General features: G+C 40.7%; 1 protein-coding gene across 4 annotated transcripts in view; it reads left to right on the plus strand.

Moving 5' to 3' along the window:
• The window catches only part of APC (APC regulator of Wnt signaling pathway), a 104,168-nt gene that overhangs the window by 20,982 nt on the left and 56,777 nt on the right, over positions 1–26,409 (plus strand). For 2 of the 4 annotated variants that reach the window (XM_075411721.1, XM_075411725.1), the window contains exons 1-2: positions 2,620–2,686; positions 14,448–14,600. In XM_075411721.1, coding sequence (XP_075267836.1) covers positions 14,466–14,600 — 135 coding nt within the window. In that variant the 5' untranslated portion in view covers positions 2,620–2,686; positions 14,448–14,465. Of the gene's footprint in view, positions 1–2,619; positions 2,687–14,447; positions 14,601–26,409 lie in introns of those variants that run through there. The other 2 variants (XM_075411722.1, XM_075411723.1) reach the window with 1 other exon arrangement.

Below are 26,409 nucleotides of genomic sequence, written 5' to 3' on the forward strand. Positions count from 1 at the left end.
CTTGTGACTACCAGGCCCAGAAAGGACTAACCAGTACCAGGAGTAACAGGAATCTTTTCACGGAGTGAGAACTATAGCTATTTTTTCATAGTTGCAGAAAACACAGTATGATGTGTGTACATGAACGGCATACATTATGTAGTCTTCGATCTTTGATACTCCCGTTCTGGATTCTAGAAAATTAGAAAATTAACTGTACTTCTCAAGCTTAGTTTTTCACGTAGAAGTGTGCAATTTAGCTTTAAACTATACAGGATTTCAGTTTCAACGGCATTTTCTTTGGTTCCCTGGTACTGTCTTTGCACACTTAAAGTAGTCATTCCAGATTGCGTTGCACTTGCACCTTCTGAGCGTGATTTAAAACCATTACTGGACCAACCTGACTGGTATATAAGCCACAACTTCGGTTGCAGCAACTTGCCAACTGATAACATAGGTGCTAAGCTATGTCTATACTTTATTAGAGTATATACTTATGATAATGTAAATAGTTTTAGGATGCAGAGAGCTGCACAATAACAACTGGGAGCATTTTTGTTTGCTTTTCCGAGGGGCTGAACAGTGGTGTATATCAGTAAGAAAGTGAGATGGCTTTAGATCTAATGCCTACCTAGGTTCCAAACTTCAGACCTGTTGAGCAATGGGGTAATTTGTTACTGCTGAGGGAGGATAAACTCGGTCTCTGTGAAATGAAATTGAGTGGATCAAAAACCAGAGGGATGTCATCTATTGCTGTAATTAATAGAAGCTTTGCAGCAACAAATCATATAGCCTGAAACACTTACCGTTGAATACTGGCCTACTTAACTTCTGTTTAGAATGGTTTACCGTAACAGCTGAAGTGACAGGACCTCTATAGTTAGCCATACTGACGAAGTCAGAGAGGATTTTGTGTGAGACAGTGCTGAAGGCAGCAGATGACATAATGCTACATGCCTCCCTAATCTTGAAGATGTTTGATGAAGGTTTACCTGGTAAAGAGCATCTCTCCCGAAGAGTGGAGTATTGCCTTCTGTGACTGGGAAGAGGAGACATGGGAAAACAGCATACACAGGCCTGTAGTGCCTTTAATTTTGTCTGGTCCCAACCACAAGTATCATCACCCTGCTTCTTTCATACAAATCAAAGGAATTGCTATAGGAGGAATGAAATTTCCTCAGGCATGTAAGGGATACATGTTTGTAATGAGCTGTCTATCCTTGTGTCCACTTGTACAAGCGTGTAACTCCGTGGTTTGTGTGAAGTGCCACAGGGAAGGGCATTCATTTTCTGTAGCTGAGAAGCTGCTGCGGATGTCTTCTATCAGGCACTGTTCTGTTAAAATGGACTGCACTGCCCATAGATTTGTTCTCTACTGCTTCTTCTAGAGGATTAAAAACACTGAATTTTGTGCTGTTTCTACAAAGCTGCCTTTTATATTAGAGGTGGAGTTTTTTTAAGCAACACCCCTGTAGTACCTGTTATCTCTGTAACCTTTTTTTACAGTGAAAATACAGACTACAAACTGAAACAGCTGCAGTATGGCTTGATTTCTGCTGTGTCTTGTATTCAGTGGCGTGCTTCAGTGGGGTTTGGAGTCTTCTTCACGAACACTTTCTTACGTCCTTTTCCTTGGGCAAAGGTCAGTTCTGAGAGGAGATTTTAAGAGAGTTTCATGAATTGATTTGTTTATTCATCCGTCTGTCTGGGTTTTTCCCGAACCCATCACTGAACTGGTACATACTGTTCGGGTGCGGGATAGGTTTAACGCGTACGTGCTTGATCTGCTGTCGCGCTACGGAGTAAGCAGGGACAGCTTTGTCAGCACGTGAAAGCAGTACTGCACCGGACCACAAGTCAGGCAGGGCTACCCTTGGAGGATACACTTTTTACTAAGCAGCATCTCTCCGTAGTTCTTCAAATATTAGGTGGATGGCGTTATCTTTAATTCCAGTGCGCGCGGGACCTCGTTTCCTTTCTATGAAAAAGCAAAGCCTTTTCCTTGACGGAAGCGCGAGCGATTGTAGCCGTGCCCGCCGCTCAGCCGCTGTCTCCTTTCACTGACGGGAGGACGAGCGGCAGATGGTCACAGCTGGACTGGTCCAGATGTGTGGTGTAGGGGCGGGGGGAGGGGGGTCCCGCCTGTCCCTTCCCCGATGTGAAACCCGCCCGCGCGCGTCACAGGGATCGCGGTCTGCGCTTTACGTCATGCGCGCGCACTAGGTGGTAGCGGCCTCGGGACGGCGCAGGCCTCCGCGCGGTGCGCCGGCGGGGGGCGGCCGCGGCGCCGCCCGGCGGGGAGTACGGCGGCCTGGCGGGGGGCTGCGCCCGGGCTCGCCTCGCCGCCTGCCGTTAACGTTTCGGCTCCCGGCCCCTGGGAGAGCGCTCGGCCCCTCCGGGCGGTGGCGGGCCGCGGGGCAGCCCAGGGCCGGACGGGTGCCGCCGCCGGCCGCAGCTCCGGGCCTGGCCGCCGGCGCGGCTCCTCCGCCCGCCGCGGGGGCGCAGCTGCTCGGCGCGGAGGGGGGGCGGGCGCATCCTCCGGGGCGCGCCGCCCCATTGGCTGCGCCGCCGCGCCGGGCGGCACGTGACCGGCGGGGCAGCGTTGGCCCCGCCCTGGCGCAGCCGGTGGGCGCGGGCGCGGGCGGGGCCGGCCGGGCCGGGCCGGGCGCTGGCGGCGGGATGGAGGCGCGGCGGCCGCGGCCATGGGGTGAGTGCGGCGGCGGCGGCGGGTCCCCCGGGGCGCCGCACCCGGGCGGCAGCGGCGCGCGAGGCGGGTCGGCTCTCTGCGCTGCTGACAGGGAGGCGGCGGCGGCGCCGGGAAGGGAGAAGAAAGCGGCTTTTGTGGATTAAAAAAAAAATATATATACCGCAGGCTGCGGGAAGAGGGCTGCTGCCGGCACGGGGGGCGGTGCGGGGGGATAACCCGCCGCGGGGGGCCGCTGCGGGCGGGACCGAGCCCCAGCCCTCCCCGCCGGCGAGGGGCACAAAGCCGCCGCGGGGCCGTGGCGCGGCCGGGGGCCGAGGGCGGGCGGGCAGCCCGGGGTGCGAGGGTGCCCCGCGGCGGGCACCAGCCCGGCTTCGTCAGCGACGGGCGCGGCGGTGCCCGCGCTGCCGCAGCACGGGCGCCCGCCGGGAAGGGCGAGACCCAGGCCGAGCTGAGCCGTGCCGTGCCGGCCTGCCGAGGGGCGCCGCGCGTTCAGCGCGCCCGGGGATCCGCTGACTTCTCTCACATTCGTTTAACGTCACAAAGAGATGCTCGGGTCCGCGACTTAACCTGAATGCTGTGGGAAATCTTAATAAATTATGTATGAAGCAGTAGGTCCTTTCTTTCCCTTTGTCAGATACCCAGCTTTCATTCCAGTAATTAGGTCATTGCCAGCAGAACACTACTTCCTTTTGCAAAAATCGGTTGCGATTTTTGGACGACACAGGTGCTGCTAGATTATTTCGTGTTCACTGTTTGGGTCGAGAATTAAAACCCTTCCTGTTGACTTACGTGGGGGGGGGCCGTGGCTGTGAGCTGTAAGGAGTGTTTTTCATTTGATGGGGTTTTCTTCAGGGGATCGGCAGAGCCCGTTTTTGGCTTGCTTTGGGTAGTCACCCACTGAAAGATGCCTTTTAAAAGCGCAGCAAGAAACATACTGCTTGTTGGTTTGCATAGAAGTCTTTTCAAGAGGATTACTGTGCATGCATGAATAATGGAATATCGATTAATTCCAATTTTTAAATACTTCCCCCCTCTGCTGTTTGTTCTGTTGAAAGTGCTCCCTAATGTTTTTTCTGCTTTGTTTTTACTATTTAGTCAATTTTTTCTTGTTGCTTCTGATGCAGGTAATAGATTTGTGAATATTTTGTCAGAATTACAGTTCCTTGAAAATATACGTAAACATATGTACTAAAAGTAGTTTCCTGGAACCAGACTCCTTTGTATTTTTAAGGAGACTCGAAAGAAATGGCAAAACACTTTTTCCTACTTCTCAGTTCTGTTAAAATACAATTACGCACAAAAAAGGTTTGATGAAGACAAGTCTGACTTACTGAGTTGGAATTTCCTTTATAGTAAACATCCCCTCAAAATATTTTCTATATATACCATTATTTTTTTTTGAATCATGGATTTCCTCTCTATCAGTAAGAGAGGCTTTGGATGATGGTAATTTTTAAAACATAGATTAAGGACTTACCATTTGGAGTAATTGTAATTTCAAAACAGGTGATACTAGATGCTTCTCCTGTAACATTTTGAATATTCATTACAGTTGCTTAAATATTAGAACGTACAATAGGTGCAGAGATGCTTTGACCACTTTTTTCTGAAAGGAAGGAGGGTGACAAAAGCACAGTAGTAATTATGATGGTTACTGTGGTGATGCTTCTTCCTGTACCTTTTTAATTCTTGAAAAGAAACGATCTTAGTATTGTTCTCTGTAACAAGCAGAGTAATTTGCGGAAAAAACAGTAGTCACACTCTAAAAAATGGCAGCTTGAATAGAAGATCACTTTTAAATATATAATTTTAAATTATTTGTGAGTCCAGACTTTCCTAAACATTGTACCTCAGATGCCATCGTGATGCTTGCCAAAACATTTATACAAAATACTCGGTTCTGATAAATGTTCTAATACATGTTGGCATAGTACATGGTTAGTATATCATCAGCATGGAATAATACAGCGTAAGTTGGAAATGCATATGGCTAAAATTGATTCATTTGGTCTCTAAATTCATATGTTGGATTTTAATACATGTCTTAATTCAGTTGGTAAAACGTTGATGAAACATGATTGATTATTCTTTCATCTATGTAATGCAACCATATTGATGATGTGCTGTGACAGTAGATTGTTGTCAGTGAAGACCAAGTCTCCAGTGGTGGTTTTCCAAAGTCCGTGCAGGACCTGGTGCGAGCAGATACTGATATGTTTCCTGCAAGACAAATGGACTTCAGGGAACACCGAAGATGATCCTGATAGGTCATCCAGTATGGGGAAATGTTTCTTTATTGTAAAATTTTTTTCTTTTTTTTTTAATTAAAGCTGGTTTATTTAGTGTTAATGGTTTTGAGTTTGATCTGTGTTATCACTTAAAAAGGAAAATAAAGACCTGTCGGTGACTTTTAATAGCTTAAACTTTCTAGAATTGAATCCTTAAAAGATTATGACAAATAAGAAAGTATATTTAGGAGCAAGTCATATGCAGTGAGGGCATACACAGTTACCCATGAATAGCAAAGATGATCATCACGAAGAATGAGTATTTAGGCTTGTGAATCATCCCTGGTCCAATATAAGTTATGACTCAGATGATGTTTGGACTGCTTTGTGTTCAATACAGTATTTAAATGCAAATCACGTTTCGTATTTTCACAGTCGTATTCCGAATGCAGCATGACTAACCAGCTAAGGAACTTCCCAACCCAGAATTATAAAGGAAGAAGTGGGTCTTTTTTTCTTGGCAGTGTAATAAAAGCTGATCTTGACTGTTCATAGCCTGAAATGTATTATCTCTGGATTTCACTCTTTTTTTCTATTAATAGGAGTGGGTTTTGTTAGCATTCTTTCATAAAATCCTAAACCTGGAGTCATTTCGATTTCTCACATGCACACTTGACCCCCATCATACTTGACCTGTAATAAGGAAGGCAAACCAAGAGTTCAGACCATCGTGTTCTCTTTCCTTCACCTCCCGGTCTTTTTAAGGAATTCCGAGAATACGGATCACTTGTTATTTCGAGCCTTCATCAGCCAAGTTATGTTTTGGTTAGGAAGAACAAATGATTCTTCTGCTTATGATGCTTGGTGAGTACAGGCCAAGTATTGAACTTACGGAAGTATCCCATAATATAACAATGAATGGGAAGCTCTTGCCAAGCTATAAATTCATTTATGGAAGAACAAAAGCAAAAAAACTCGCTACCCCCCCAGTCAAAAGGATTTGGGAAGGTCAAGTGTGGTAACGCTTCAGTGTTTTAGTCTGCTTTCCGCAAAGATAACCTTCATGCAGAAGTGGATGGAAAAACTAAGAAGAAAATCCTCTTGATGCAGCTGAGGTTTACAGAAAATTGTGTGACCTACTTTTAGAGAGACTAACTCTTTCACACATTGGATTGGGATAACTGATAGTAGTAATGGCGTTTCATCTGGCCCTTGTTTTTTGTACATGGCTGAAGACCTCGGAAATTCAGGAGGGTACCTAATCCAAAGATTACCATTAGGTATAATCTGTTTACAATTTTTCTCAATGTCAGCTTTTTGAAATTTATTAAAAGGAGTAGTGTTACATAACTTGCAACTCGCTTTCTGATATCAAAGCCCTTATTGCTAAAAAAAGCTGATGAAGAGCAGTTTTGTGTGGTGGCTCTTTTCTACTCTTTCCTGCATCCCTCTGATGACCTGAGCATGCTAATGCAGAACGAGTGAGTACAGGAACAGAAGGTACCAGATCTGCTGTTCCACTCATGGGCAGTTCTCATTCTGTACGGAATCTCATTCTTAATTCTCTTTAACGACACCCAAAGTCTCACAGCACTTTCAGACTCCTCATAGTATTTGTGTGCCCAGGTAGCCAAGATGAGGGAAAATCAAATAAAATAGCCTCCCTTCTAGCTGCTACTGACTAGAAGTTTTGAGGTTTGTTGTTACATGCAGGTAGGGATAGGAGAATTAAATATGCTGGCAACAAAAGCCATTTTAATGAAGTATGGGCTTAGCATCAGGTGGAAATAACATTGTTGTTCAGTGTGGTGCTGGATGAGGCAGAAATAAATTTTTTCTGCCCTGTCTGGAAAGAATCAGGATAATGGGCTTTTACAGTCTGAGGCTGATGGAGTATTTTTCAGGGAGTAGGAAAGGAGAGTATTAAACAATGCCTGTGAAAGATAAACATTTTTGAATCAGCAAGCCTGGAAAGCTTACCCCAAACAGAGATGGATGGGTAAGACAATCCCTCGCCCACTGATATGTATTTTTGATAAGTTCTTAAACACAGAACGTAGAGTGTTCATATTTTGCCAGAGTTCGAAAAGGACGAACAGAGGGATATTTACATGTAAGCCATTTAATCTGAAGACAAGCTTCAAACAAAACAGTGGAAAATCTGATATGGGATTCAGTCAGCAGAGAAATTGAGTTAATGCTGATTGACATGGTTTGATATGTTGAAAATAGGAATGGCCAAAAAAAAAACACCTCACTTTATTCTCTTGAGTGTGTTGATAAAAGGTAGCTGTATGAAAATGGTCCGTTTAAGGCTGAAGTTAGTAAGTGGGGCTGGTTTACCTTAGAACAGCTGTGCAGGATTTTTGCCCCTGTCTGTCAGCCTTGCCCCTGTATTGGAAATAGCCGTGCAGCAGCTGCTGAGCCATTGTGGTTAATGGCCCAGCACAGTAAGTTAAACCAACACCTATTTCATATTACGTTGGTTGTTGGGCAGTAATCTGCAGTGGTTTAGGCAGCTGCCACTTGAGCAGCTGAGCTTGTCTCCCTTCCCTGGGTGGGAACTGTGCAGAGATGGGCAGGGCGGGCAGCTGGGGCAGCTGCCCCAGCATTCGCACCAGCCACTTCCAAGTCAGAACCCCTAGATCTGCTGCTTCAGAAACCTGGTTTTAGTTGTGCTTAAGCTAAACTAATTGGAAAAATCTCATGACAGTATGAATGTATTTTCCCTGTATTAGGTGTGATATGCCCTTGAAGAAACAATTTCCTGTTAGTCATGTGGGAATGAATGGCAAAAATTGATAGAACGATAAAAAATAATAAGGACAAGGTACCAGGCTCAGCAGTGACTAGTTAGGTGAAATTTGTGGTGTAGAAAGAAATCAGAGCTGATGGTCCTTTCCAGCCTTACTAAATGATAATCTAGATACTCATGGACAATGCCTACAAGTTGTAGTGTTAAGAAGTTAAACTGCATTGTGAAAAATTTTCAGTTACAGAACGCAGGAGCACATCTGGTTACTGGTGGTGGTAGCAGACTGCTAAATTCTCTTTGCTTCCCCCTATACTCAGCTGGTGAGGCTGCACCTTTTAGCACCTTTAGCACTGTGTTCAGTTTTGGGCCCCTCACTACAAGAAGGGCTTTGAGGTGCTAGAGTGTGTCCAGAGAAGGGCAGCAAAGCTGGTGAAGGGTCTAGAGATAAAGTCTTACGAGAAGTGGCTGAGGGAGCTGGGGAGCTGGGGCTGTTTAGTCTGGAGAAGAGGAGGCTGAGGGGGGACCTTATCGCTGTCTACACCTACCTGAAAGGAGGTTGTAGTGAGGCAGGTGTTGGTCTCTTCTCCCAGGTAACTAGTGATAGGATGAGAGGCAGTGGCCTCAAGTTGCACCAGGGGAGGTTTAGATTGGATATTAGGAAAAATTTCTTTACTGAAAGAGTGGTCAGGCATTGGAGTAGGCTGCCTAGGGAGGTGGTGGAGTCACCATCCCTGCAGGTGTTCAAAAAGCATGTAGATATGGCACTTTGAGACATGGTTTAGTAGGCATGGTGGTGTTGGGTTGATGGTTGGACTTCATGATCTGAAAGATCTTTTCCAACCCTAATGATTCTGTGATTCGAGAGTTGAAATTCCGATGTAGTACTCTCAATAAAATTCATAATCCAAAATCAAATACATGAACAGGGGCCTTGGTTGACATAGTTGTTTTTTGGATTTGGCCTAGCTGAAGAAAGTAGTTTGCCTTTTTTCACTGCTTTTGGTGTGTGGAGTAGCCATACAACTTATTTGCTAACAAAAGCAAATAAAAAAAATCACCCTCAGGCAGTTACTGTGGGTGACAAAATAATTATTCCATTGGAAGATTTCTAAAATGGAAACGAATAGGTTGTAGTTATCTAAAAATGTTACCTAGCTTTGCAAGTAGACAAGTGTCAGGTCTCTGTCTCTATTGCTGAAAAAAAATGTGGTAGTGTTTTATATCCTACATTATTCTTAGCCTCTGTTCTGAAAAGACTAAGACTAATTTGTTCTACAAAAGTTGCTTTAGAAAAATAGGATGCTCTGGTAATGATAGCTTTTATGGATGAAAAAATAGCAATGGGAGCCTGAAATATTTTCATAAGGAGATTTAATTAATATATCAGAAATTGCTGGAGTTCTTAAGAAGAACTTGTTTAGGGCATGCTCAGTATGCATGCTTATTGATTTAAAAGAAGAAGGCTCTGATCATTAAAAAAATCGTAAGTTTCAGAGAATGTTGCGGTTTTTTCCTATCTCTTGGGATTGAGACTAAAAAGAGTGCATTTAAATTCCTGATTTCTGGACAGTTGTTACTGGTATAGTTTTCTTAATGTAGAAAAATGCATATCTAAATCTTAACAGTATGTTTGCATAAATTTAGGCTTCTCATTAATTTTGATTTTAGTGTGTGAAAGAGTACATCTAGCTTGAAATTTTTCTTTGATGTGTATATTCGTGCAAAGTGCTGATTCAGTAAAGCATGAAATTTCGTGTCATAATTTCACCTTACTTTGATAGGAGATGGAGAAGTAACCTCTTAACGATGAGAAATGTGGGTCAGGGAAGTAGAAGACCTAGATTTTAGGTGCTGCTTATAATGAGAGAATTAAATTTCAAAGTTTCTGTGTTCCAAGAGGGTTATTTCTGGGAGTAAATCTAGAGAAAGGGGTGTCTCCATTCCTGCCTGTGAATGGTGACCATTCTGTGAAGATGAAATGCAGAGTGCGAAAGGGATTTTGACTGAAGCATTAACAGTGAGGTTCGGAAAGGTGGATTGTGTTGCATACATCATGCATTTTCCCTTGTGCTGGATGAAATGTGAAATAAGTATCAGAGCCCAGAGTTCTTTTCCCCTCCCCCTCTACTCCCTGCTGTAGGGGTTACGTACAGGGAGGAGTCGTTTCTTCTTGATTCAGCTGATTCTGGCCCTAATAATCTTGAACATGTTTCTGTGTGTATGTGCAGTGCTACAGCTTCAGGCTAGTGGGCCCCATGTAAACAGTTCCTTGCCTGCTTTTGCACTGGTTGCTGGTTACTTCTGGGGTGTCCCTTCCAACCCCTAACATTCTGTGATTCTGTGTGAACCGTGTCTGGCCGAGAGGGTCCAGAGATTGACTCTTTCCCCAGGGCACGTGTTTTGACCACTGAGAAATTACAAGAAAGGGATGCAGCAATACAGTCAATTTCTATTGATGCCACCAATTCTGTGTTTAAAAAATTTTTGAAGTCTTTTCTTTTTTTTCCCTCAGAGAAGTTGGAGCATAAATCCAAGGATTTGTTTTGGTACCTGAATTCTGATCTGGTGTGTCTAGTTTGAGGCTGTTGGTAAAAACCTATTTCCAGAAGAAAGGCAGATTTTAATTTTGAGGGTGTTAGCTCAATGTGTGTGGAACAGCTTGTGTGTAATGGGGCCTTGTGATTTCACTCTGCAGTCTAAGTGCCTGAGAGGTGTCATAGTGATCAGCATCAGAAAGCCTAAGCTACTTTGTGGTTGTGCATTACTCATGTCCGTTTCCTCCATTTTAAAGCTAAATAAAGGTGTCTTTTGTGAAATGGCTTTGACATTTCATTATTTCTTGAGGAAAAGATACAAATAGCTTGAAGATACCAAAATAAGTACAGTATTCTTCTGTATTGAAGTTTAGGAGTAAAAGATTGGATTTCTGAACCGTTAAGTCCAGTTCCTTCCTGTCCAGTGAGCTAGGCAAGGATGTTGCTGAATTTACAACTTCCAATAGATGTTGCCAGCCTACGTTGATAAACGACCAGTTTATATCCATTTGTTCTGTGTCAATGTTGTGTTTTAATGTAAATATTTTTCTCCCTCTGGAGTGTTTTCCTCTCCCTAATGAGAAAGTGTAGCGGTGTCATTCCAGCCTTTGTTGTGCTGAGATGTCAAAGGCTTGCTTGTCAAGTCTCTTCTTATATGAGAGACTCTCTAGTCCCCTGATCACTTAGCGTCTTTCTCTGCCCCAGTTAAATGCATTTTTCTCACCTGTAGCTTTGTGAAGTGACTTGGTAACTCTGGAGGAAACTCATGTTTGCTTTCCTGGTGCCAGTCTGGTGTTGGCAGCGCCTGAGTGCCCTGCAGCCTGGCTGCTGGGAGGATCAAGTTGCTTCTCCCTGCTCACTGCTTCCAGGTGACCAGATTCCTACATGAGTGACCTTATGTTGTTATGCTGTTTAATTCCACCAAGTTTCTACTGCTCCGTTTCTCAGTTCATCAGATTCCTTGTGTGTTACATGTAGTCCTCTGACGTTGTGAAGCCTGTTGAATTTATGTGAGCAAGTTTTGATGTCACTTCTTGTGCCAAGGTCAGTAATGAAGCATTTGAAAACACCTGTGGTGGTCTAGTTTCGGGGGAACTTTGTTAACAACCTGCCTCCAGCCCAGCAGTCTGGCTTTCAGCACTGCCCAGTGTTGTCGTTGAGCTACTCCTTAATAATGCATGGTTTTTCTGCTCATCTTTGTTATAGCTGTAGCTGGTTTTACATGTGGTGCTGTATCAAATGCCTTGGTGCAGTTGAGGCGGGTGAGGTCTATTATTTCTAAAAAGTAGTTTACTGTTCTCCTCAAATATGTGATAGTGCTTCCTTTACAGGCAGGAAGAAGGAGAATTATCATGGAGGGTGAGGGAGGTAGGTGTACATCTGTGTGGCCCCGAGGAGCCCCGGTGCCCCAGGCAGAAGGGTGGCAGGCATGGCTGGGAGCAGATGCTGCAGTGGCTCGCGGGGTATTGCTAACGTGAGGCTGTCTGCCCCCAGTCCCGTTTGCAGTGTGGGTCTACCGGCTGCAAATACGCTTTGCCCAAACCTCGCCATGCTCCCAAAAGTATGGTGCACGCTTTTTTCCCTCCTTCCCCCTGCTAGGAGGTTCTCATTAAAATCCGTCCCGTATCCTGAGGTGCCGGTGTGAATGCCGTGGTAGCGGAGAGCAGCTGCCAGGCATTGCTGCGATTCCTGCTGGGGCGAGTTTCTGCCTGTGGCAGTGTCGCTTGTTGCCCATTTGGGTGTGTATTTAACAAAAAAATGAAGATGTTTTGGATTACCCAGCTTGCAGTAATCGGCTAGCTCAGTTTTATCTGCAAACCCACAGAGTAAAGTTTGACATTTGAATAAGCCAGGAAGTGACTTCTGGTCTGAGGCAGAATGCTGTCTTTTAGTGGTGATGTCCTACTTCCACGTTAAGAAAATAAAGTACACAGAAGGAAGCTTAGGAACTCAGATCAGAAGGGGGAAGAAGACAAACCAAATGCCCCCTTCAGAAACTGGATCCTTACTCATTTAACATAAGTGCATTTAAACTTATTTTGCATTTAAAATACCAGAGCCATGCAGTTGCTGTCTTTCTGCTGTAGCTCCTCCCCTCATTCAGTTTTCTCCATTTTCTTTGTTACATGTATGCATCTTATTAATTAACTTCCAGATTCACGAGTGAGAATTATGTAGTGTGGACAGAAAATGGAAAAATTTGGTATTTTTTATCGTTACCTGTCCTTTCATACTAAGCATTAATTAAAATAATGGGAGAAAAATATATTCCAGCTAGAATCAAAATGCATGTCAAATACATGGCACACAGCAGCTTCTGTAACTTAAATGTAAATGAATAAATGTGCAGTATATTTGAGTTGAAACCAACAGATTCTATCAATATTACAATACAATACTAATTTATGTCAACTAATGTGAATAATGTTTCAACTTCTGCTGCCTTCCCTTGGGCTTGTGCAGAAGTGTCCATGCAGTCTGATGTTCTGAAATGTGAACTACAGCTGTTGGTTTTGTTAATAAGAATGGAAACTGTTACTTATAAATAAGACCGTACATGAATTGGAACAGAAGCAGTCTGCCCGTTTTGATTTTTTTTTAATTTCTTTCTTATTAGAACTGTCTTTGAGAGCTCTCCAGCTTTTAGGTGAAACAGCCTGATGGTAAAAGCACAGAATTCACAGAACAGAGTAGAAGTGTCTGATTGCCTTCATTTCTCTAAGAATGAGATCTCCAGTAAAGCATGATCAAATTTTGGAGAAGAAATTTGTTAGGGACTTTTTTTTGTTCAGCTTATTGGTAGTGTCATGGATATCACAGTTCGGTACGTTGCAGGCTTCCTGCTTCTCCTGTCTTTGATGACAGACACTTAGAGCGTGAAGACTTGGTTCTTGGAATAAACTGGTCATATCAAATGCATTACAGCTTTTGTTATTCTCCTGTCTTCAGTGGTGTATATTCTTTTTTACTTTTCGTTGAGTTTAAATTTAGAAAAATCAAACATGATTTTCAAAATTTGTATTGAGGAACTTTTTGAATAATTTTACCTGTTCTTATTAGGCTGAATAATTCAATTAAGATTCATCTGGAAGAGCAGAGTTGGTTATATAAGGAGTTACACAAGCAGTAAGGTCAAAGGCGTAGTGAAAGGATACACAGAAAATCCTAAATTAAGAGCTTTTAATTGTTTCAGCTTTTCTGAAGTACTGCAGTAATCGTGAAAAGGAGTGTTGTCGTGTAAGCTTTTTACATTTTTTTCATTTGAGTTACAGACTGCATACTTAGGAGATTCCTGCCATGACAGTGGAAGAGTGACTTGTACGTATAGGAAGTGCGAGGCTTTCTTGTATTCTCTTTAGTGACTGGTGAATAAGAAGTTCATAGCTGCAGCTCTGAAGAGCCTCAAATGTGGCTAGCCGTTTTTTAGTTAACTTATGTTGTTAGATGAACAACTTCGATGGTTTTTGGTTTTGAAAGTTGGGAACAACTTGTATTTTACAATTCAAACTGGAGTATGTGTTTCTTTCTCTTTTGTAATGGTTGGATAATTGTGATGGTGTTACCCAAAATAATATGGGATATCTTGATATCGAGAAAAGCCTTGTATCTTTTTAATCTGCTGTGCAGTATGACCACTTCTTGTGTTGGAATTTTGTAAGTATATTTGTTTAAATCTTTATGTCTTGGAGGGTATTTTTACGAAAGACTTGATTACTAGTACACTTGATGCTTTTTTTTCTGAAGTTCCTCAGTATTTACTGTTTGCCTTTCATACAGCATCTCATTTAGTGTGTGCTATTCCTAGGAATTTTGACAGTTTTGAAAACTATCTTTTGTTTCATAAAATAAGTAGGCAGTCGTCATCATTTAGGTATGGTTGACGGTGCTTGTTGTCTATCCAAAAATGATTAAATATGGTCTATTATCTGTGTAGTTTCTCAGTGTTAGAATTGAAATGCAAATAGTAAGGATGCTTTTGTATGATGCTATGATTCTGAGTTCCCCTAATACCTAACACAGTTGTTAATAAACTTCACTTGTGTGTGTAATTGTATGTATCAAGTGGAAGCCCACTGAAAAAAGTCTTTGAACTGGCATTCGTTCTAGGCATTAATAGTTTGGTTTAATGAATTTAAATTGTTTGGACAGATGAGTGGTAAATGGGAAGGAGAGAGGTAATTTTATGGTTAAATAAATTTGGAGTTTTTTTCTAAAATGTTTAATATTTTCTCTTATTTTTTTAGGGCTCAGGGTAGCCCAGGATGGCCGCAGCTTCATATGATCAGTTGTTAAAGCAAGTTGAGGCATTAAAGATGGAGAACTCCAACCTTCGGCAAGAGTTAGAGGATAACTCCAATCACTTAACAAAACTGGAAACCGAGGCATCTAATATGAAGGTATTGTAATCTCTGGGCCTGTGTGCAGCAGTGTTTCTGTTACTACCTTTTGTATCATGGACTGGTAGTTGCTGAACAAGTTTCGTGTGCTTTAGATTCCTACAGAAGTCCTTTTCCAGGCTGTATAAGGGAAAACTATCAAGTCTACTTAGTGAAGAATTTTTTTTTTTAAATTTGAAAATTGAAATGTTTCAAAACAGTTTTTTTATAAACAGCTTACTGTTTTTGTAGCTTCTTTTCTGGTGTGTCATGATAGGCACTACCATTTTAGGGCTGCTGTACTTAGGCAGCAGGAAGTCCAGTCTGCTGACATAGTTTGACAAAGCGGGTATTGTTCAGGTCTTGAAAACATGAGAGAGACTGAAGGTTTTCAGTGTTTTAAGGTAAGTTTAAAAGCTTTTGGGAAAAAGTTCAGTTGAAAATAAGGCCACAAGTTCTCCAGCCTCTCCCAAAGCCCAAATACGTACTTAATAATTTCACCCAGATCTGTCCATCTGGCCTTTGTTGGCTAGGTGTAGGCCTTCAGAGCCACCTATCCAAGAGGAAACACTAGGCTCAGCTGGAATTTAGATGGATTTTGATCAGTAGGAAAATACGTACACAGCTGCATCCCTGTGATCCATGACACTGAACAAGGCAGAATTTCACAAGCATTATAGCTGCATTAATGTAGTGCTTTTCCTAAGCTGACAAATCCTGCTGCTTTTTGCTAACAGCCAGCAAAACCAGACTGCTTCTAGTACCTCAGTTAATATGACTCAGAAATTCTTGGTGTCTCTGCGTATACTCCCGTATAGGGTAGGCATATTCTAAATATTAAACAACATTTCTATGTCCATCTCCTTGCTTTCCAATCTTCATATCACAGACTTATTGTTCCTTTATAATGAATCTTTATTTTTTCAAATATACTAATCTGATGAATATTAAAATACTTTGAACTGAACTTTCTCTTCCTCCAGCATGTAGGTTGTGACCTGTATATTCACTGTAAGAATAAAAATTTTCTTGTGTTCTGAAGCACTGTCACTAGTTACAACACTTGAAAGAAGCACAAAATTTTTAGATACATTTAATCCTTGCACTGCAGTGTAAAATGAAAACGGCTCTGCTACCTAAATTGCAATGAGATTATGGTCTTTTACACCAGCAGCTTGAAGCAGTGGTTGGCATTAGCAGCTGTGGAAAAAAAAAATTGTTACGTATCTGAAAGCTATTTCTGTCATTTATACTGTTTTTCTCAAGATAATATAATAACAAATTTGTCAGTAACTCCCCTTCCCTCCCTGTCACTGCAGTCTGAAATAATGGAGGGAAGAACAGGAGAGATTGATTTTCCTTGTAGTTTGAAAAAGGGAGAGAGAAAATGTATTTTTTTGCCTTCTTTGTCCCCATACAGTTCTTTTTTTTTCTTTTCCTTTTTTTTTTTCTTTTTTTTTAAGCTTTTGTGCAGATAATTACATTTCCACTGACCTAGAGACAGGCCAGCTGTATAAGCTGGTCTCTAGGGCATTAATTTGGGATGTGGAACAGCTTTCTGTCCTTACTTCAAACCTGGCAGACCACCAGACAAAGTGGCTCTATCGCACTCCACAGAGCAGTGCTTATGAGTATGCTCAGAGTAGATGTTACATTTTTTGTCTCCTGAAATGCGATTCTAGATCTAAGGAATTTATCCTAAAATAAACCTCAACTCAGATATCAAACTCAGTATGTTTCATTTCATTTCAGGGAATGGCGGGGAGGAGATTGCTCAGAATAATTTGATTTTTTTTTTAACATCCGTATTTTATGAAGAAATCCTAATCAGCTGTGTTCCTCAGGAGTGCTTGCTCCTGCACCTGAACCAAGAAGCTGTTTCTTTCCCTTGTTTGTTTCAGAGGTGTTTGGAAAGGGCTGAAACCTGGCTTTGCCTTGGCTTGAACCTCAGGGATGATGTGGGAATGAGTTTGGAGTCTGACTGGAGTCTGTGAGTGAAGTGAGATGGAGATTGTTGCAGGATTCTGTTTAGTCAGGACATAATTTTTACGAGCTTTGGAAAAAGTATGCGGCAGCTTTGTTTCACCGAAAGAAACCACATGGTTTGTATGGTTCCAATGCCATAATTGGGGATAATTACAAGAAAAGTAGTTAGAAGAACCAGAGTAGTGGAGATTGAAAGCCCTTTGGCTACCTTGTAAGCAGACAAAATATTTTGGAAAAAGTGACCCTTCAGGAGCTGTGTCACAGAACCATAGCAGCGCCTCCCACCAAGTAATTCCAGATATTAGTGGGAGAAGGGGAGCAGCAGTGGGGAAAACAAGCTGTGGTTCTGTGGCAAACATCGCTGTTCTTGCACCATGTATTTTGATCTGTGAGATAGTGCGGAAACGTCTTACAGTGATTCTTTGGACTGTTAATGTTTTTGCTTGTCTCCTCTTTTGCCGTGTATTTTTTAATCAGTTGTGAAAGACAATTGTTAGGAACGGCATTTTAAAGACAATATTGTGTCTTTGAAGAAGTTGATTTTGGCAATAATAGTGTTAAAATGTTGTGTAAGTATGCCTCATCTTTATAATTGCTCCGTTTCAGAAATGTAAGGTAATCATAGTGGAATTAAAAGCTTAACATGAGCTCATCTTGCACATGTATTTATTATAAACTACTACTGACCTATATAAGAACAATGTCCAAATGCTTCATGCTTAAAGCTAAGTTTCATATTTAAAAGAGAAATCTGTACATTTGCTGACCAGAAAACAACACAAAGGGTAAACAAACATAAATGTGATAATGGGGTTGCCAAAATGGTTGGTGAAACGGTGTCCACTTCGTTTTTTAAATTGTGTTGTCCTAGGGATTAACTGTTCAAACAAAAGAAATCCCACACAGTATTATGACTAACTTGGAAAATTCAGTTGTTACCATTGGCTTACTGTCAGATAAAATACAGCAGTTCAGTATGATAAAATGTTCTCTCTAAATCAACAAATATGGTGTTTGATGGTCAGTGAAATAATGATGTTGACTCATAAATGAAGAAAAATGGTTTCAGTGTCTAGATGTAGATAGTAACTGCATAAAACACAGACCGTGGACAAACTTAGAAAAAAATGAACATAGCTTTATTTGAATTCAAAACTTGTAAAATTCAAAGAGAGACAAAAAACAGTCCAATGTCAGCTGTACTACTTTGTGAATATGAATGTAGGAGACTTTTGGTCAGAAAAAAACCTTGAATTTTTGAGACATACATTGCAAACGAAGATTCTGTTGCCAGGTTCTCGTAAAAGACAAGTATTTTTCCGTTAAGGATGGCATTTTTTTTTTCTCATGTCATGGCTGATTCATATCAGCGGTTTTCCCTGTATAAAATCTGGGTGGAAATAGGTATATGTAACTTCAGGTACTCAAGAAGTAGCAAAAGAATAGTGTCATACTTGATTTCCACACTTCCTCACTGTGTGAATGCTTGGATTTTACAATGAATGAGTAATGCATGTTATCTTGTTTAAGAAAGCTATTAAATGTGATGCTCTGTGGGCAAAATGTTCTCTTTTTCATGTAGTTCTGTCTTGCCTTATAGTACACTTAAAATTATATTCTACATGTGATTTTCCAGCTTATTTAATGACTTCTGTATTGTGTCCACATGTATCAATAATAAAGTGGGAATACGGTCAGTAGAAGTGAGGCAGATTTCTTGAATTTTTTTGAGAAACATTCTAACCAGCTATATATACACTATAAAGAAATAGGGCAGTGGTTAAACTCTTGTTCTCAGAAAATCATGAGCTGCTTATTTATGGAGTTTTTTAATAGTTTTGTGGAGGGTGGTTTTTTGGAAGATCATTGTCATCATATAAAGGTTTTAGTTTTAATAATTTTCTCTGGGTTTTTTTGGTTGTTGTTTTGTTTGTTTGTTTAAAGGAATTCAGTTTAAAAGACAAAATCCTAGAGAGCTAGTTACTGTGGTGTCCAGTTCAGGTCCAAAGAGTGGTTATTTTTGACATGGATGGTGTTTGTGGGTTTCTTCGGCTGATTAGACAGTAGGGTAATAAACCTGGTAATACTAATATGTTGGACTGGAATGGATATTGGCTAAATAAAAAAGCAAGTGCAAAGATTTTGAAGATTTTGATTTTGAATGTGTTTGTACAATGTTAAGCTGAGGTAATGTGCTTACAAAATAAATTCTAAGCCTGTGGAATGTAATATTTCAGATTTATTGGTGTTGTGCATACCTTGTGAGGTTGATCAATTAAAACTCAAATTAGCGAAATTACAGGTGAGAAGTTTGCTAAAGAAGATGCCATGGTGCCTGTTTTTCATCTGGTTTCTGTCATGATGGATTTGTAAGAATATGCCAAAGCTTGTATCTTATTAGAACTGAGTATGATTTTATAGTTACATATGATTAAGTTGCATTTTATTTTATCTGCAAATAGACCTTCCTATAGTATCTTTTTATGACTATTTAAAGGGATGAATATGCAAATCCGTAGCAGGAATAGCAGGCTGACAAGCAAGTTACAGTTACAGTAGCTTGTTTGTCTCATTAAAAAGAGGGAATCTGAAAAATGTACTGCTTCCAGCGTGGAGTTTGTTTAGCATATGTTTGTTTATAAAAACAGAAACTTGATGTTCAGGATGTTCCAGGTACTAACTGGCTTGCAATGTTTTGATGGTCTGTTACACTTTTTGGACCTGAACTCTTTGTCAGCCTTGTATGGAAATAGCATTTTGTGAGCTATAAGCAATAAGAGTTTAAAAAAAAAAAAAAGTGTGCTGATCTTTTACGTCAGGTATACCAGTGGCTGAATCACATCCTTTTCTCAGAAGTTTACACTTGTAGCAACAGAAGATTTCAGATACGATTGGCACCCTTTATCCCTCTTGCTTAAATTTTAAGGTTCACTTTGAAATGGCTGCTGAGGGATTCTCCCCTTTGGAATGTGTAGCTACTTTTATCAGATGTCTGCTTGATTACGTAAGCAGGTGATCACATTTTTCTTTTAACTCGCCAAAACTCATTTTATGGTCATAGAATCTGCTGAGCCACCATTTTGTGATATTTAACCATGAAAACCTACTTTATTCTGATCAGCTGCCTCTGATCATCAGTGTTGAATGGTCCTCATTGTAAAGCACAAAAGGTGCTAGGAGTTATTTTTGTAACTGGTAGAAGAATTTTTAGTTCAGTGTATCACGGTGAGCCAAGTGCTTGCAATTTAGAATTTGTAGCTTGACATATTCACAGAGACCTCTGAGATATACCGCTTAACAATTCTGTCCTGTACTAGATATATACATAGTGATTATCTATCTGTCTGTACATGAGATTCCTGTAATAAATGGTAGATAAATATGTTTAATGGGTACCCAGGTTTGCAATCCCATCTTCAGAAATCTTAACAGCAGCTTTTCTTCTAAGATACCACAATTACACAATTTGCTGGGGATACTTGCTGTCAGATGACAAGAGTTTCCCATCTCTTTGCAAAGGGAGAGTGGTTTTAGCTTCCATCTTGCCTTTTCCCTTTTCTCTTTCATCTTTGGAGCAAAGATTTTTAGTTGGCATCACACACAGTAAAATGTTTCCCTAGGGTATACAGAGAAAGAAAAAAAAAAAAAAAAGAAAATTTATGTTAAGCTGTGAAAGAAAAGCATTCAGTACACAGAAGAGGAATGTTTGTGTTAAAATAGGTATATTTGATCTGGAACTGCTATCAGTGAATAGGCTACACACAGTAAGCAAACTATGGAATACTTGACAAGTTTGTAGTTGAATCTAGAATTTAGTATGATTGATAGGCATTTCTTTGTGCATGCTGTTACACATTAGAATATTAGCGTCATTTCCAGAACTGTCACTGGACATCTGATTTCCAAGTGATCTGAGTTATCTGGTATGTTGCTATTTTTGCTAAGAGGCCAAGTCAGATATAGTGGATTATAGTTGTTTCATGAACCAAAACCAGTGTTGTGATATCTCTGAAGTAATTGCTCGTATGGAGCTTAGGGATATTTCCTTACTAGGCAGAGAACATCTCAGTGGCCCTGTCTTGAATTTAAATGTCAAGAGTAAAACTCTAAAAACAAAGGGATAAAACAGTGAAATGTCAGAAAGTGAATTGTATTCACCCGAGTATTTGAAAGCAGGTTAGGTGTGAAATTGCTGAACTGTCAACTGGAAGGTATGACCTGTTCAACCCTCTCCTCTTCAACAAATGGGAAAGCTGAGATATGACCTCTTTGGCTTTAAAGAAAGAGCAGGCTACAGCCCAGTAAAGAGGAGCAATCAGTTCCTGGATTGATCATGAAAATACTTGAAAGTTGTAGTCACGCAAATGACTTCCCTTCTGTCAAAAGTCTTCATCAGTTTGTCAGCCAATAGTTTATTATAAGTTCGTGGATTCTCACATTCCTCTGTGGTAGACTCCTTCCTTGCAGCTGTTCAGCAAGTGTGGCTTCTTAGTCAAAGCTTCTCTTCTGTATGATTCACAGTATGTCAACCTGACTGTTAAGAGAGATTTTCTGTTAGTTGGGTACCCTCTAGCCCCTGAGATTCTTTGCCAGCATGTTTTACTTGATTCCTGATGTATGTTCCTTTATTTGTCTTTTTTTTTTTTTTGCTCTTCCACCAGACAGACATCTGAATTGCTTACCAGATTTATGTGTATGTATGTAATTTTCCTCCAAGATCCTTTACATGTCTAAGTCCTTCTGGTTATAACAGCCACTTGTGATTGTCAAAGATCAAGATGTGTATTCTACAGAAGGTGGCAGGTGTGACGCCACTTTTTAAGAAAAAAGTTCAGGAAAAACTGCTAATCTACAGACATGCAAGCTTGAGTTTGTAATGGACATGTCAAAAACCACAGTAAAGAACAGACTACTGGTGATCAAAGAGTTAACGTTTGTTTCTCAGGGAGAAGAGTAGGAGATAACCTAAATTGGCACTGATGAGTCCGCTTGGATTTCTAAAAAGAGTTTAGTAATGTCCTTCATCAAAGACTGCTGAAGAACCTTAGTTGATTTAGGAAGATTCTTTGATTACTATCTAAAGGTAGAAGATCAAGAGCAGAATAAATAGTCAGGGTTTGTGTTTTTCTCTTTTACCAGTAATGTCCAAGTGAGATTTCTGCCATGACCTGTGTTTTTCAACATATTTATACATTCTCTGGAAAAAAGAAGGAGATGAAAAAGTTTGTTGATTTTCAGTGTGGTAGAAATGAACACGGAGTGTGAAGAGCTGCAGAAGAATCTTGTGGTATTGAGTGACTGAACTGAATACATTGCAAATGAAATTCAGTGCTCTAAGGCGTAAAACAGTCATGACGGAAAACAGCCTTATCATTGTATACGTGATGAGGGATTTCGAATTAGCATGGCAACAACATAGAAAGAGGTCTGAGAGATACAGTAAATATCTGAAAATGTCAGGTTGTTTTCGTAAGTTGTCAGGTTAGTGCTTAGTTTGGATCCAAAAAGTTGGTCTGATACTTGGAATTACTGGGCATAGATAGGGAAACAAAAGAACTGTAATTATGTCAGGATGGACACATGCATCCACAAGTTGAGTAGTGTGTCCTGTTCTGATGAACCTCCTCAGAAAGATTCTAGTAGGTGCAAAAATAATTAAGTGATACGAAAAGCTTCCTTAAGTGACGTGATTGAATAGAACTCACAGAATGTTCGACGTTGGAAGGGACTTCTGTGGATCATCTAGTCCAACCCCTCTGCCAAAGCAGGGTCACCTAGAGCAGGTTGGGACTTTTCAAGTGGAGACAGTGGGAATAGAGAGAGTGGGACAGGATAGGAGGAAGGTCTGGAGATATTCAAGACCCGCCTGGACAAGATCCTGTGCAGCCTACTGTAGGTGACCCTGCTTCGGCAGGGGGGTTGGACTAGATGACCCACAGAGGTCCCTTCCAACCCCTACTATTCTGTGATTCTGTGAGCTCTGAAATATCATAAATAGCATGAGGAAAGTTAATAGGGAATGATTAGTTTCCCTTAATAGCAGATCTGAGGGACATCAAATAACATTATCAGATAGCAAGTGGAAACCAAACAAAATGACGTTTGTTTCTCATACAAAGTCTTTGCCATGGGAGCATGTGGATGCAAAAAGAAGTGATCAGGATGTGGTGCCACCGGAGATGTGGTTTCAGGAAATCTGCAGGTCAAGGCCAGCTGGAAGCTGGGTAGGCGACATGCCAGAGAAATGAACAGTAGGGTTTTGTTTTGTTCATGGGTCCTTTCTAGCTTCCTGCTGCTGTGGATGGGCGTTTGGCCTGTCTTGGTGTGAAGGACAGTGGTTGCTGTTGGTTCTGGTCTTTTTTTTTTTCCCCAGCTAGGTTATGCTCCCTTAAGAATTGGGGAGGCAACCAAGGAGGAATTTCACTCCCTTCTAGAGCTCCCAGGCATTGTAAAGGAGAGGGAGAGGGATGTTCAGAGCTGGGGCTAGGGGTGAGATGGGGTGGGGTGGGGATCCTATAGTGATCCTGGATTACTATATCAGGGTTCAGAGAATTTGAATAATTTGTCAGTACGATCCTACAGTTTCCTTACAATTTATGAAGCAGTTGCAAAGCATTATGATCATCCTGTGATGTCAATACTATGCTACTATGAGGCTGCAGACACATTACTGGTTTTTTACTTTATCCTTTGGTTCCAGTGTTAGGGTTTTTTTCGTGTCATCCTAGCCTGCGCATGCCTGGCTTACAGCTTTTTCGAGAAGAATCCTGTTTACCTGGATACAGATGGTAGTGAAAGAAACTTCTTTTTTTGCTTGCTGCTAGTAGCAATTGAACATAAATTTTCCCTCCTTAACTAGCCTGTGTGTCACCAACTGATGAGAACCTTCTAGCATGCTCTTCATTTGCTCATTGCCATGCAAGTAGCGTACCTCAGAAAATGGTGCCTGTGCTGAGTCTGCCCTTGTCCTGGCATTGTTTCCATGCATCTTCTAGCCAGCTCTAATGAGTCAACTTCATTTTGTCTGACTGATTTTACAGTGTTCTCGCTGATGTGGCCAAAGTTAAGGGTTTGGGTTTTTTTATACTTTGTACTGCTGGCTCTTAGGAGTAATTTGTATGGTACTGTGTGCTCTGCTGACTTAACAGAGCTTGTTTTTCTTCTTTAAACTTCCAGTTTTTAAGGGTTGTTTTGATACATGCTCTGTCTGGCACACACTGGAGGCTTTGTCTTGGTTTCTTTGATAGTTCACTGAATTTTGTTGTGGCCCAGCTTTAGGGGAGCTTTAAGCAGGAACATAAATTACGGCAGACAATAAAGGGAAATGTAGAAGCAACTAGAAGTGTTTTGAAGAACAGCTCAAGGTGCAGTAGCAAACAAGGAGTTTGTGTAATAATATTCCTGCTTTTGAGAAGGAGGCTATGGGAGGAAATCAATGAATCAAAAGCATAAATTGAAAAAGTTTCTGTGAATTCTTGTTTGTGTCCGTTTCAGTGGTGTGGACATTGCAATGAATCTGACCCCTAGATCTGTTCTTTGCTTGTAGCACTAACAAACCTTGTGGTTGAAATAAACTACAGAAAAGTAGTAATTTACACAGTGGAGTTTATTTTTACTTTTTTTCCTCTTTAGATGGAAAAAATAGCACCTAAAAAAAGACTAAAAATGTATTTTGTTTGGGTTTGCACCTTCAAACTCTAAGGAAATGCCAGCTTTAAGGTAGGCGATGGCACCCTGATTTTATCAGTTAGTTTCTACACCCTATGTTACAATTCTACCTATGCTATAAAAAAACCTTCCAAAGTTAGCATTCTCAATGCTCACAGTAAGGATGAAAATACATTCTTTTGTAAAATAGTGTTATTTTCTAATTTACCTCTGCAAATGAAGTCTTTAAACACAGAATTTCATCTTTAAAATGATTCTATATAGAGAGTCAGGTATTTCTCCTGAAAATTACTTAATGACAGAAATGCAGCCTGCAGGAAAAAATTGAGCTTTTTTTCCCAGAAAATATATTTTATTAAAAATAGTTAATTTTGTACAGCATTCAAACTAAAACTCCATCCTCTTCTCTCAGCCAGATTTATTGGCCAAACCATGTCTCCTTGAAATCCTGATGTTTCGCTATGAGTGGGTCTCATACATTATTGAAATTGCACGACTGCAGTCACCGTCAGAAACACTGTCTGCGGACAGCTGAGCTAGTAGGGGAGAGTTCAGGGAGAGCTGTGAGATACAGATCTCATATAGCACTGTGGCATCGTGGACAGAGTGTTCAAAATCCAGTTACATTCAGTACCACCTACCAAAATATTTTGATTCAATAATAATGTGTATTTTGCTTTCCATGTAACTGAACTATGTTTTGTATCATGAAATAATACAGATTTTAAAAATTCACTACAGGCTAACTTGTTGTGCACAGCAGTGAATTGGCCAGCTGCAGAAGTTTCACATTATACCTATTTAATAAGGAAGTACTTTGAAGATATAATAGTAGCATAGTATCTGACACTTTGAAGGTCAGGTCCTCTTCCAAATGGATGGCCCTATAGGCATTTGCACAGGAGATATGCAGATACCCCTGCTGTTGCTGAAAGCCTATTTTAGATTTATATTTGTCCCGTTCTGCACAACATCTGTGATAAAAATGGACTAAATGTGGTGGCACCTTGTTTTGTTCTTTGAGTAGCAATACTAGATTTCTACTTTTTTTCCTCAAATCTTTCATATTTGCTTTATTTAACTACCTGCATGAACAGTCTTACTGTACATAGTAATAGCTAGTCTAGTTTGAGAGTGAAAAAAGCTGCATAGTCTTACACACAAAGGCTGTTCGACTGGAAGAATTTTTAGGGGCGAGTTGGCAGAGTAGTAGCTGACTAGATTTTTACTGCGTAGTAGTCTTGCATTGACATTGAGAATGCCTCTTTTGAGGTTAAATTTCTAGAGATTTCACTTTCCACTCATGAAAATACTATTTTTCAATGTTTTTCAACAAATGCATTGTTTGATGAACAAGTAGGGAGGAAGCCATTGATTCAGCAATAACATTCCTGGCCTGTGTAAATACCTATGGAATAGGTGCTAAATTCTGAGCTGCTATAGCTTGTGCTGTGTGATTTCACCCAGTATGTTCTTCCCAGTACATGCTTGATTTCCATTTAATTTCAAGACTTCCTTTCTGAATGTGTAATCACTTGAACGGTTTAAATCTTTGAAGGGAAAGTTGTAATCATGGTTAGCATCGGAAACATCATATGCTTTTTTCTGTTTGGGTTTTTTTTTTCCTAATGTGAGCTTTCATCTTCCCCCTCAGATTAATTCCCTTACTCTTAGTTGGATTTTGCACATGCAGAATGTTTTTGTGGTGCCCTGCTCACCCATGCCTTCCAGCAGGGAAGAGGTGATGTCAGTCTTAAAGCACGTAAAGGAGACAGTCACATCAGGATTGTGACACGGGGCAGAAGTATGCTGGTGGTGCAGCAGCTGTGCAAGGGATAGTGCAATGGATAGATGCTCTAAAAATATGGCTAAAAATAAAAGTAATTTTAAAGATACTAATGTGTGAGTGGAAGAAACTCCCATCAGCTGAACTGATTTTTACAAATTGAATCAAATGATGAATTGTGGGAAATACTTCCCTTCAGTGGCATCAGCACAGCTAGTGCAGTTAGACATTTGCAAATAACTCTCTTTAAGTTCATGTGAACTAGAAATACGGTTATAAAAGTCATTTAGCAGCTCAAAAGCACAGACATTTAAAATGTCAGTGAATTTATTTAAGCAGCAAAGCAGCAGCCAGTGGCATTATATTGTGTTTCATTTGTGTCTTTTTAAG

The sequence above is a fragment of the Opisthocomus hoazin genome, chromosome Z (genome assembly GCF_030867145.1).
Source record: "Opisthocomus hoazin isolate bOpiHoa1 chromosome Z, bOpiHoa1.hap1, whole genome shotgun sequence".
Lineage (NCBI taxonomy): Eukaryota > Metazoa > Chordata > Aves > Opisthocomiformes > Opisthocomidae > Opisthocomus > Opisthocomus hoazin.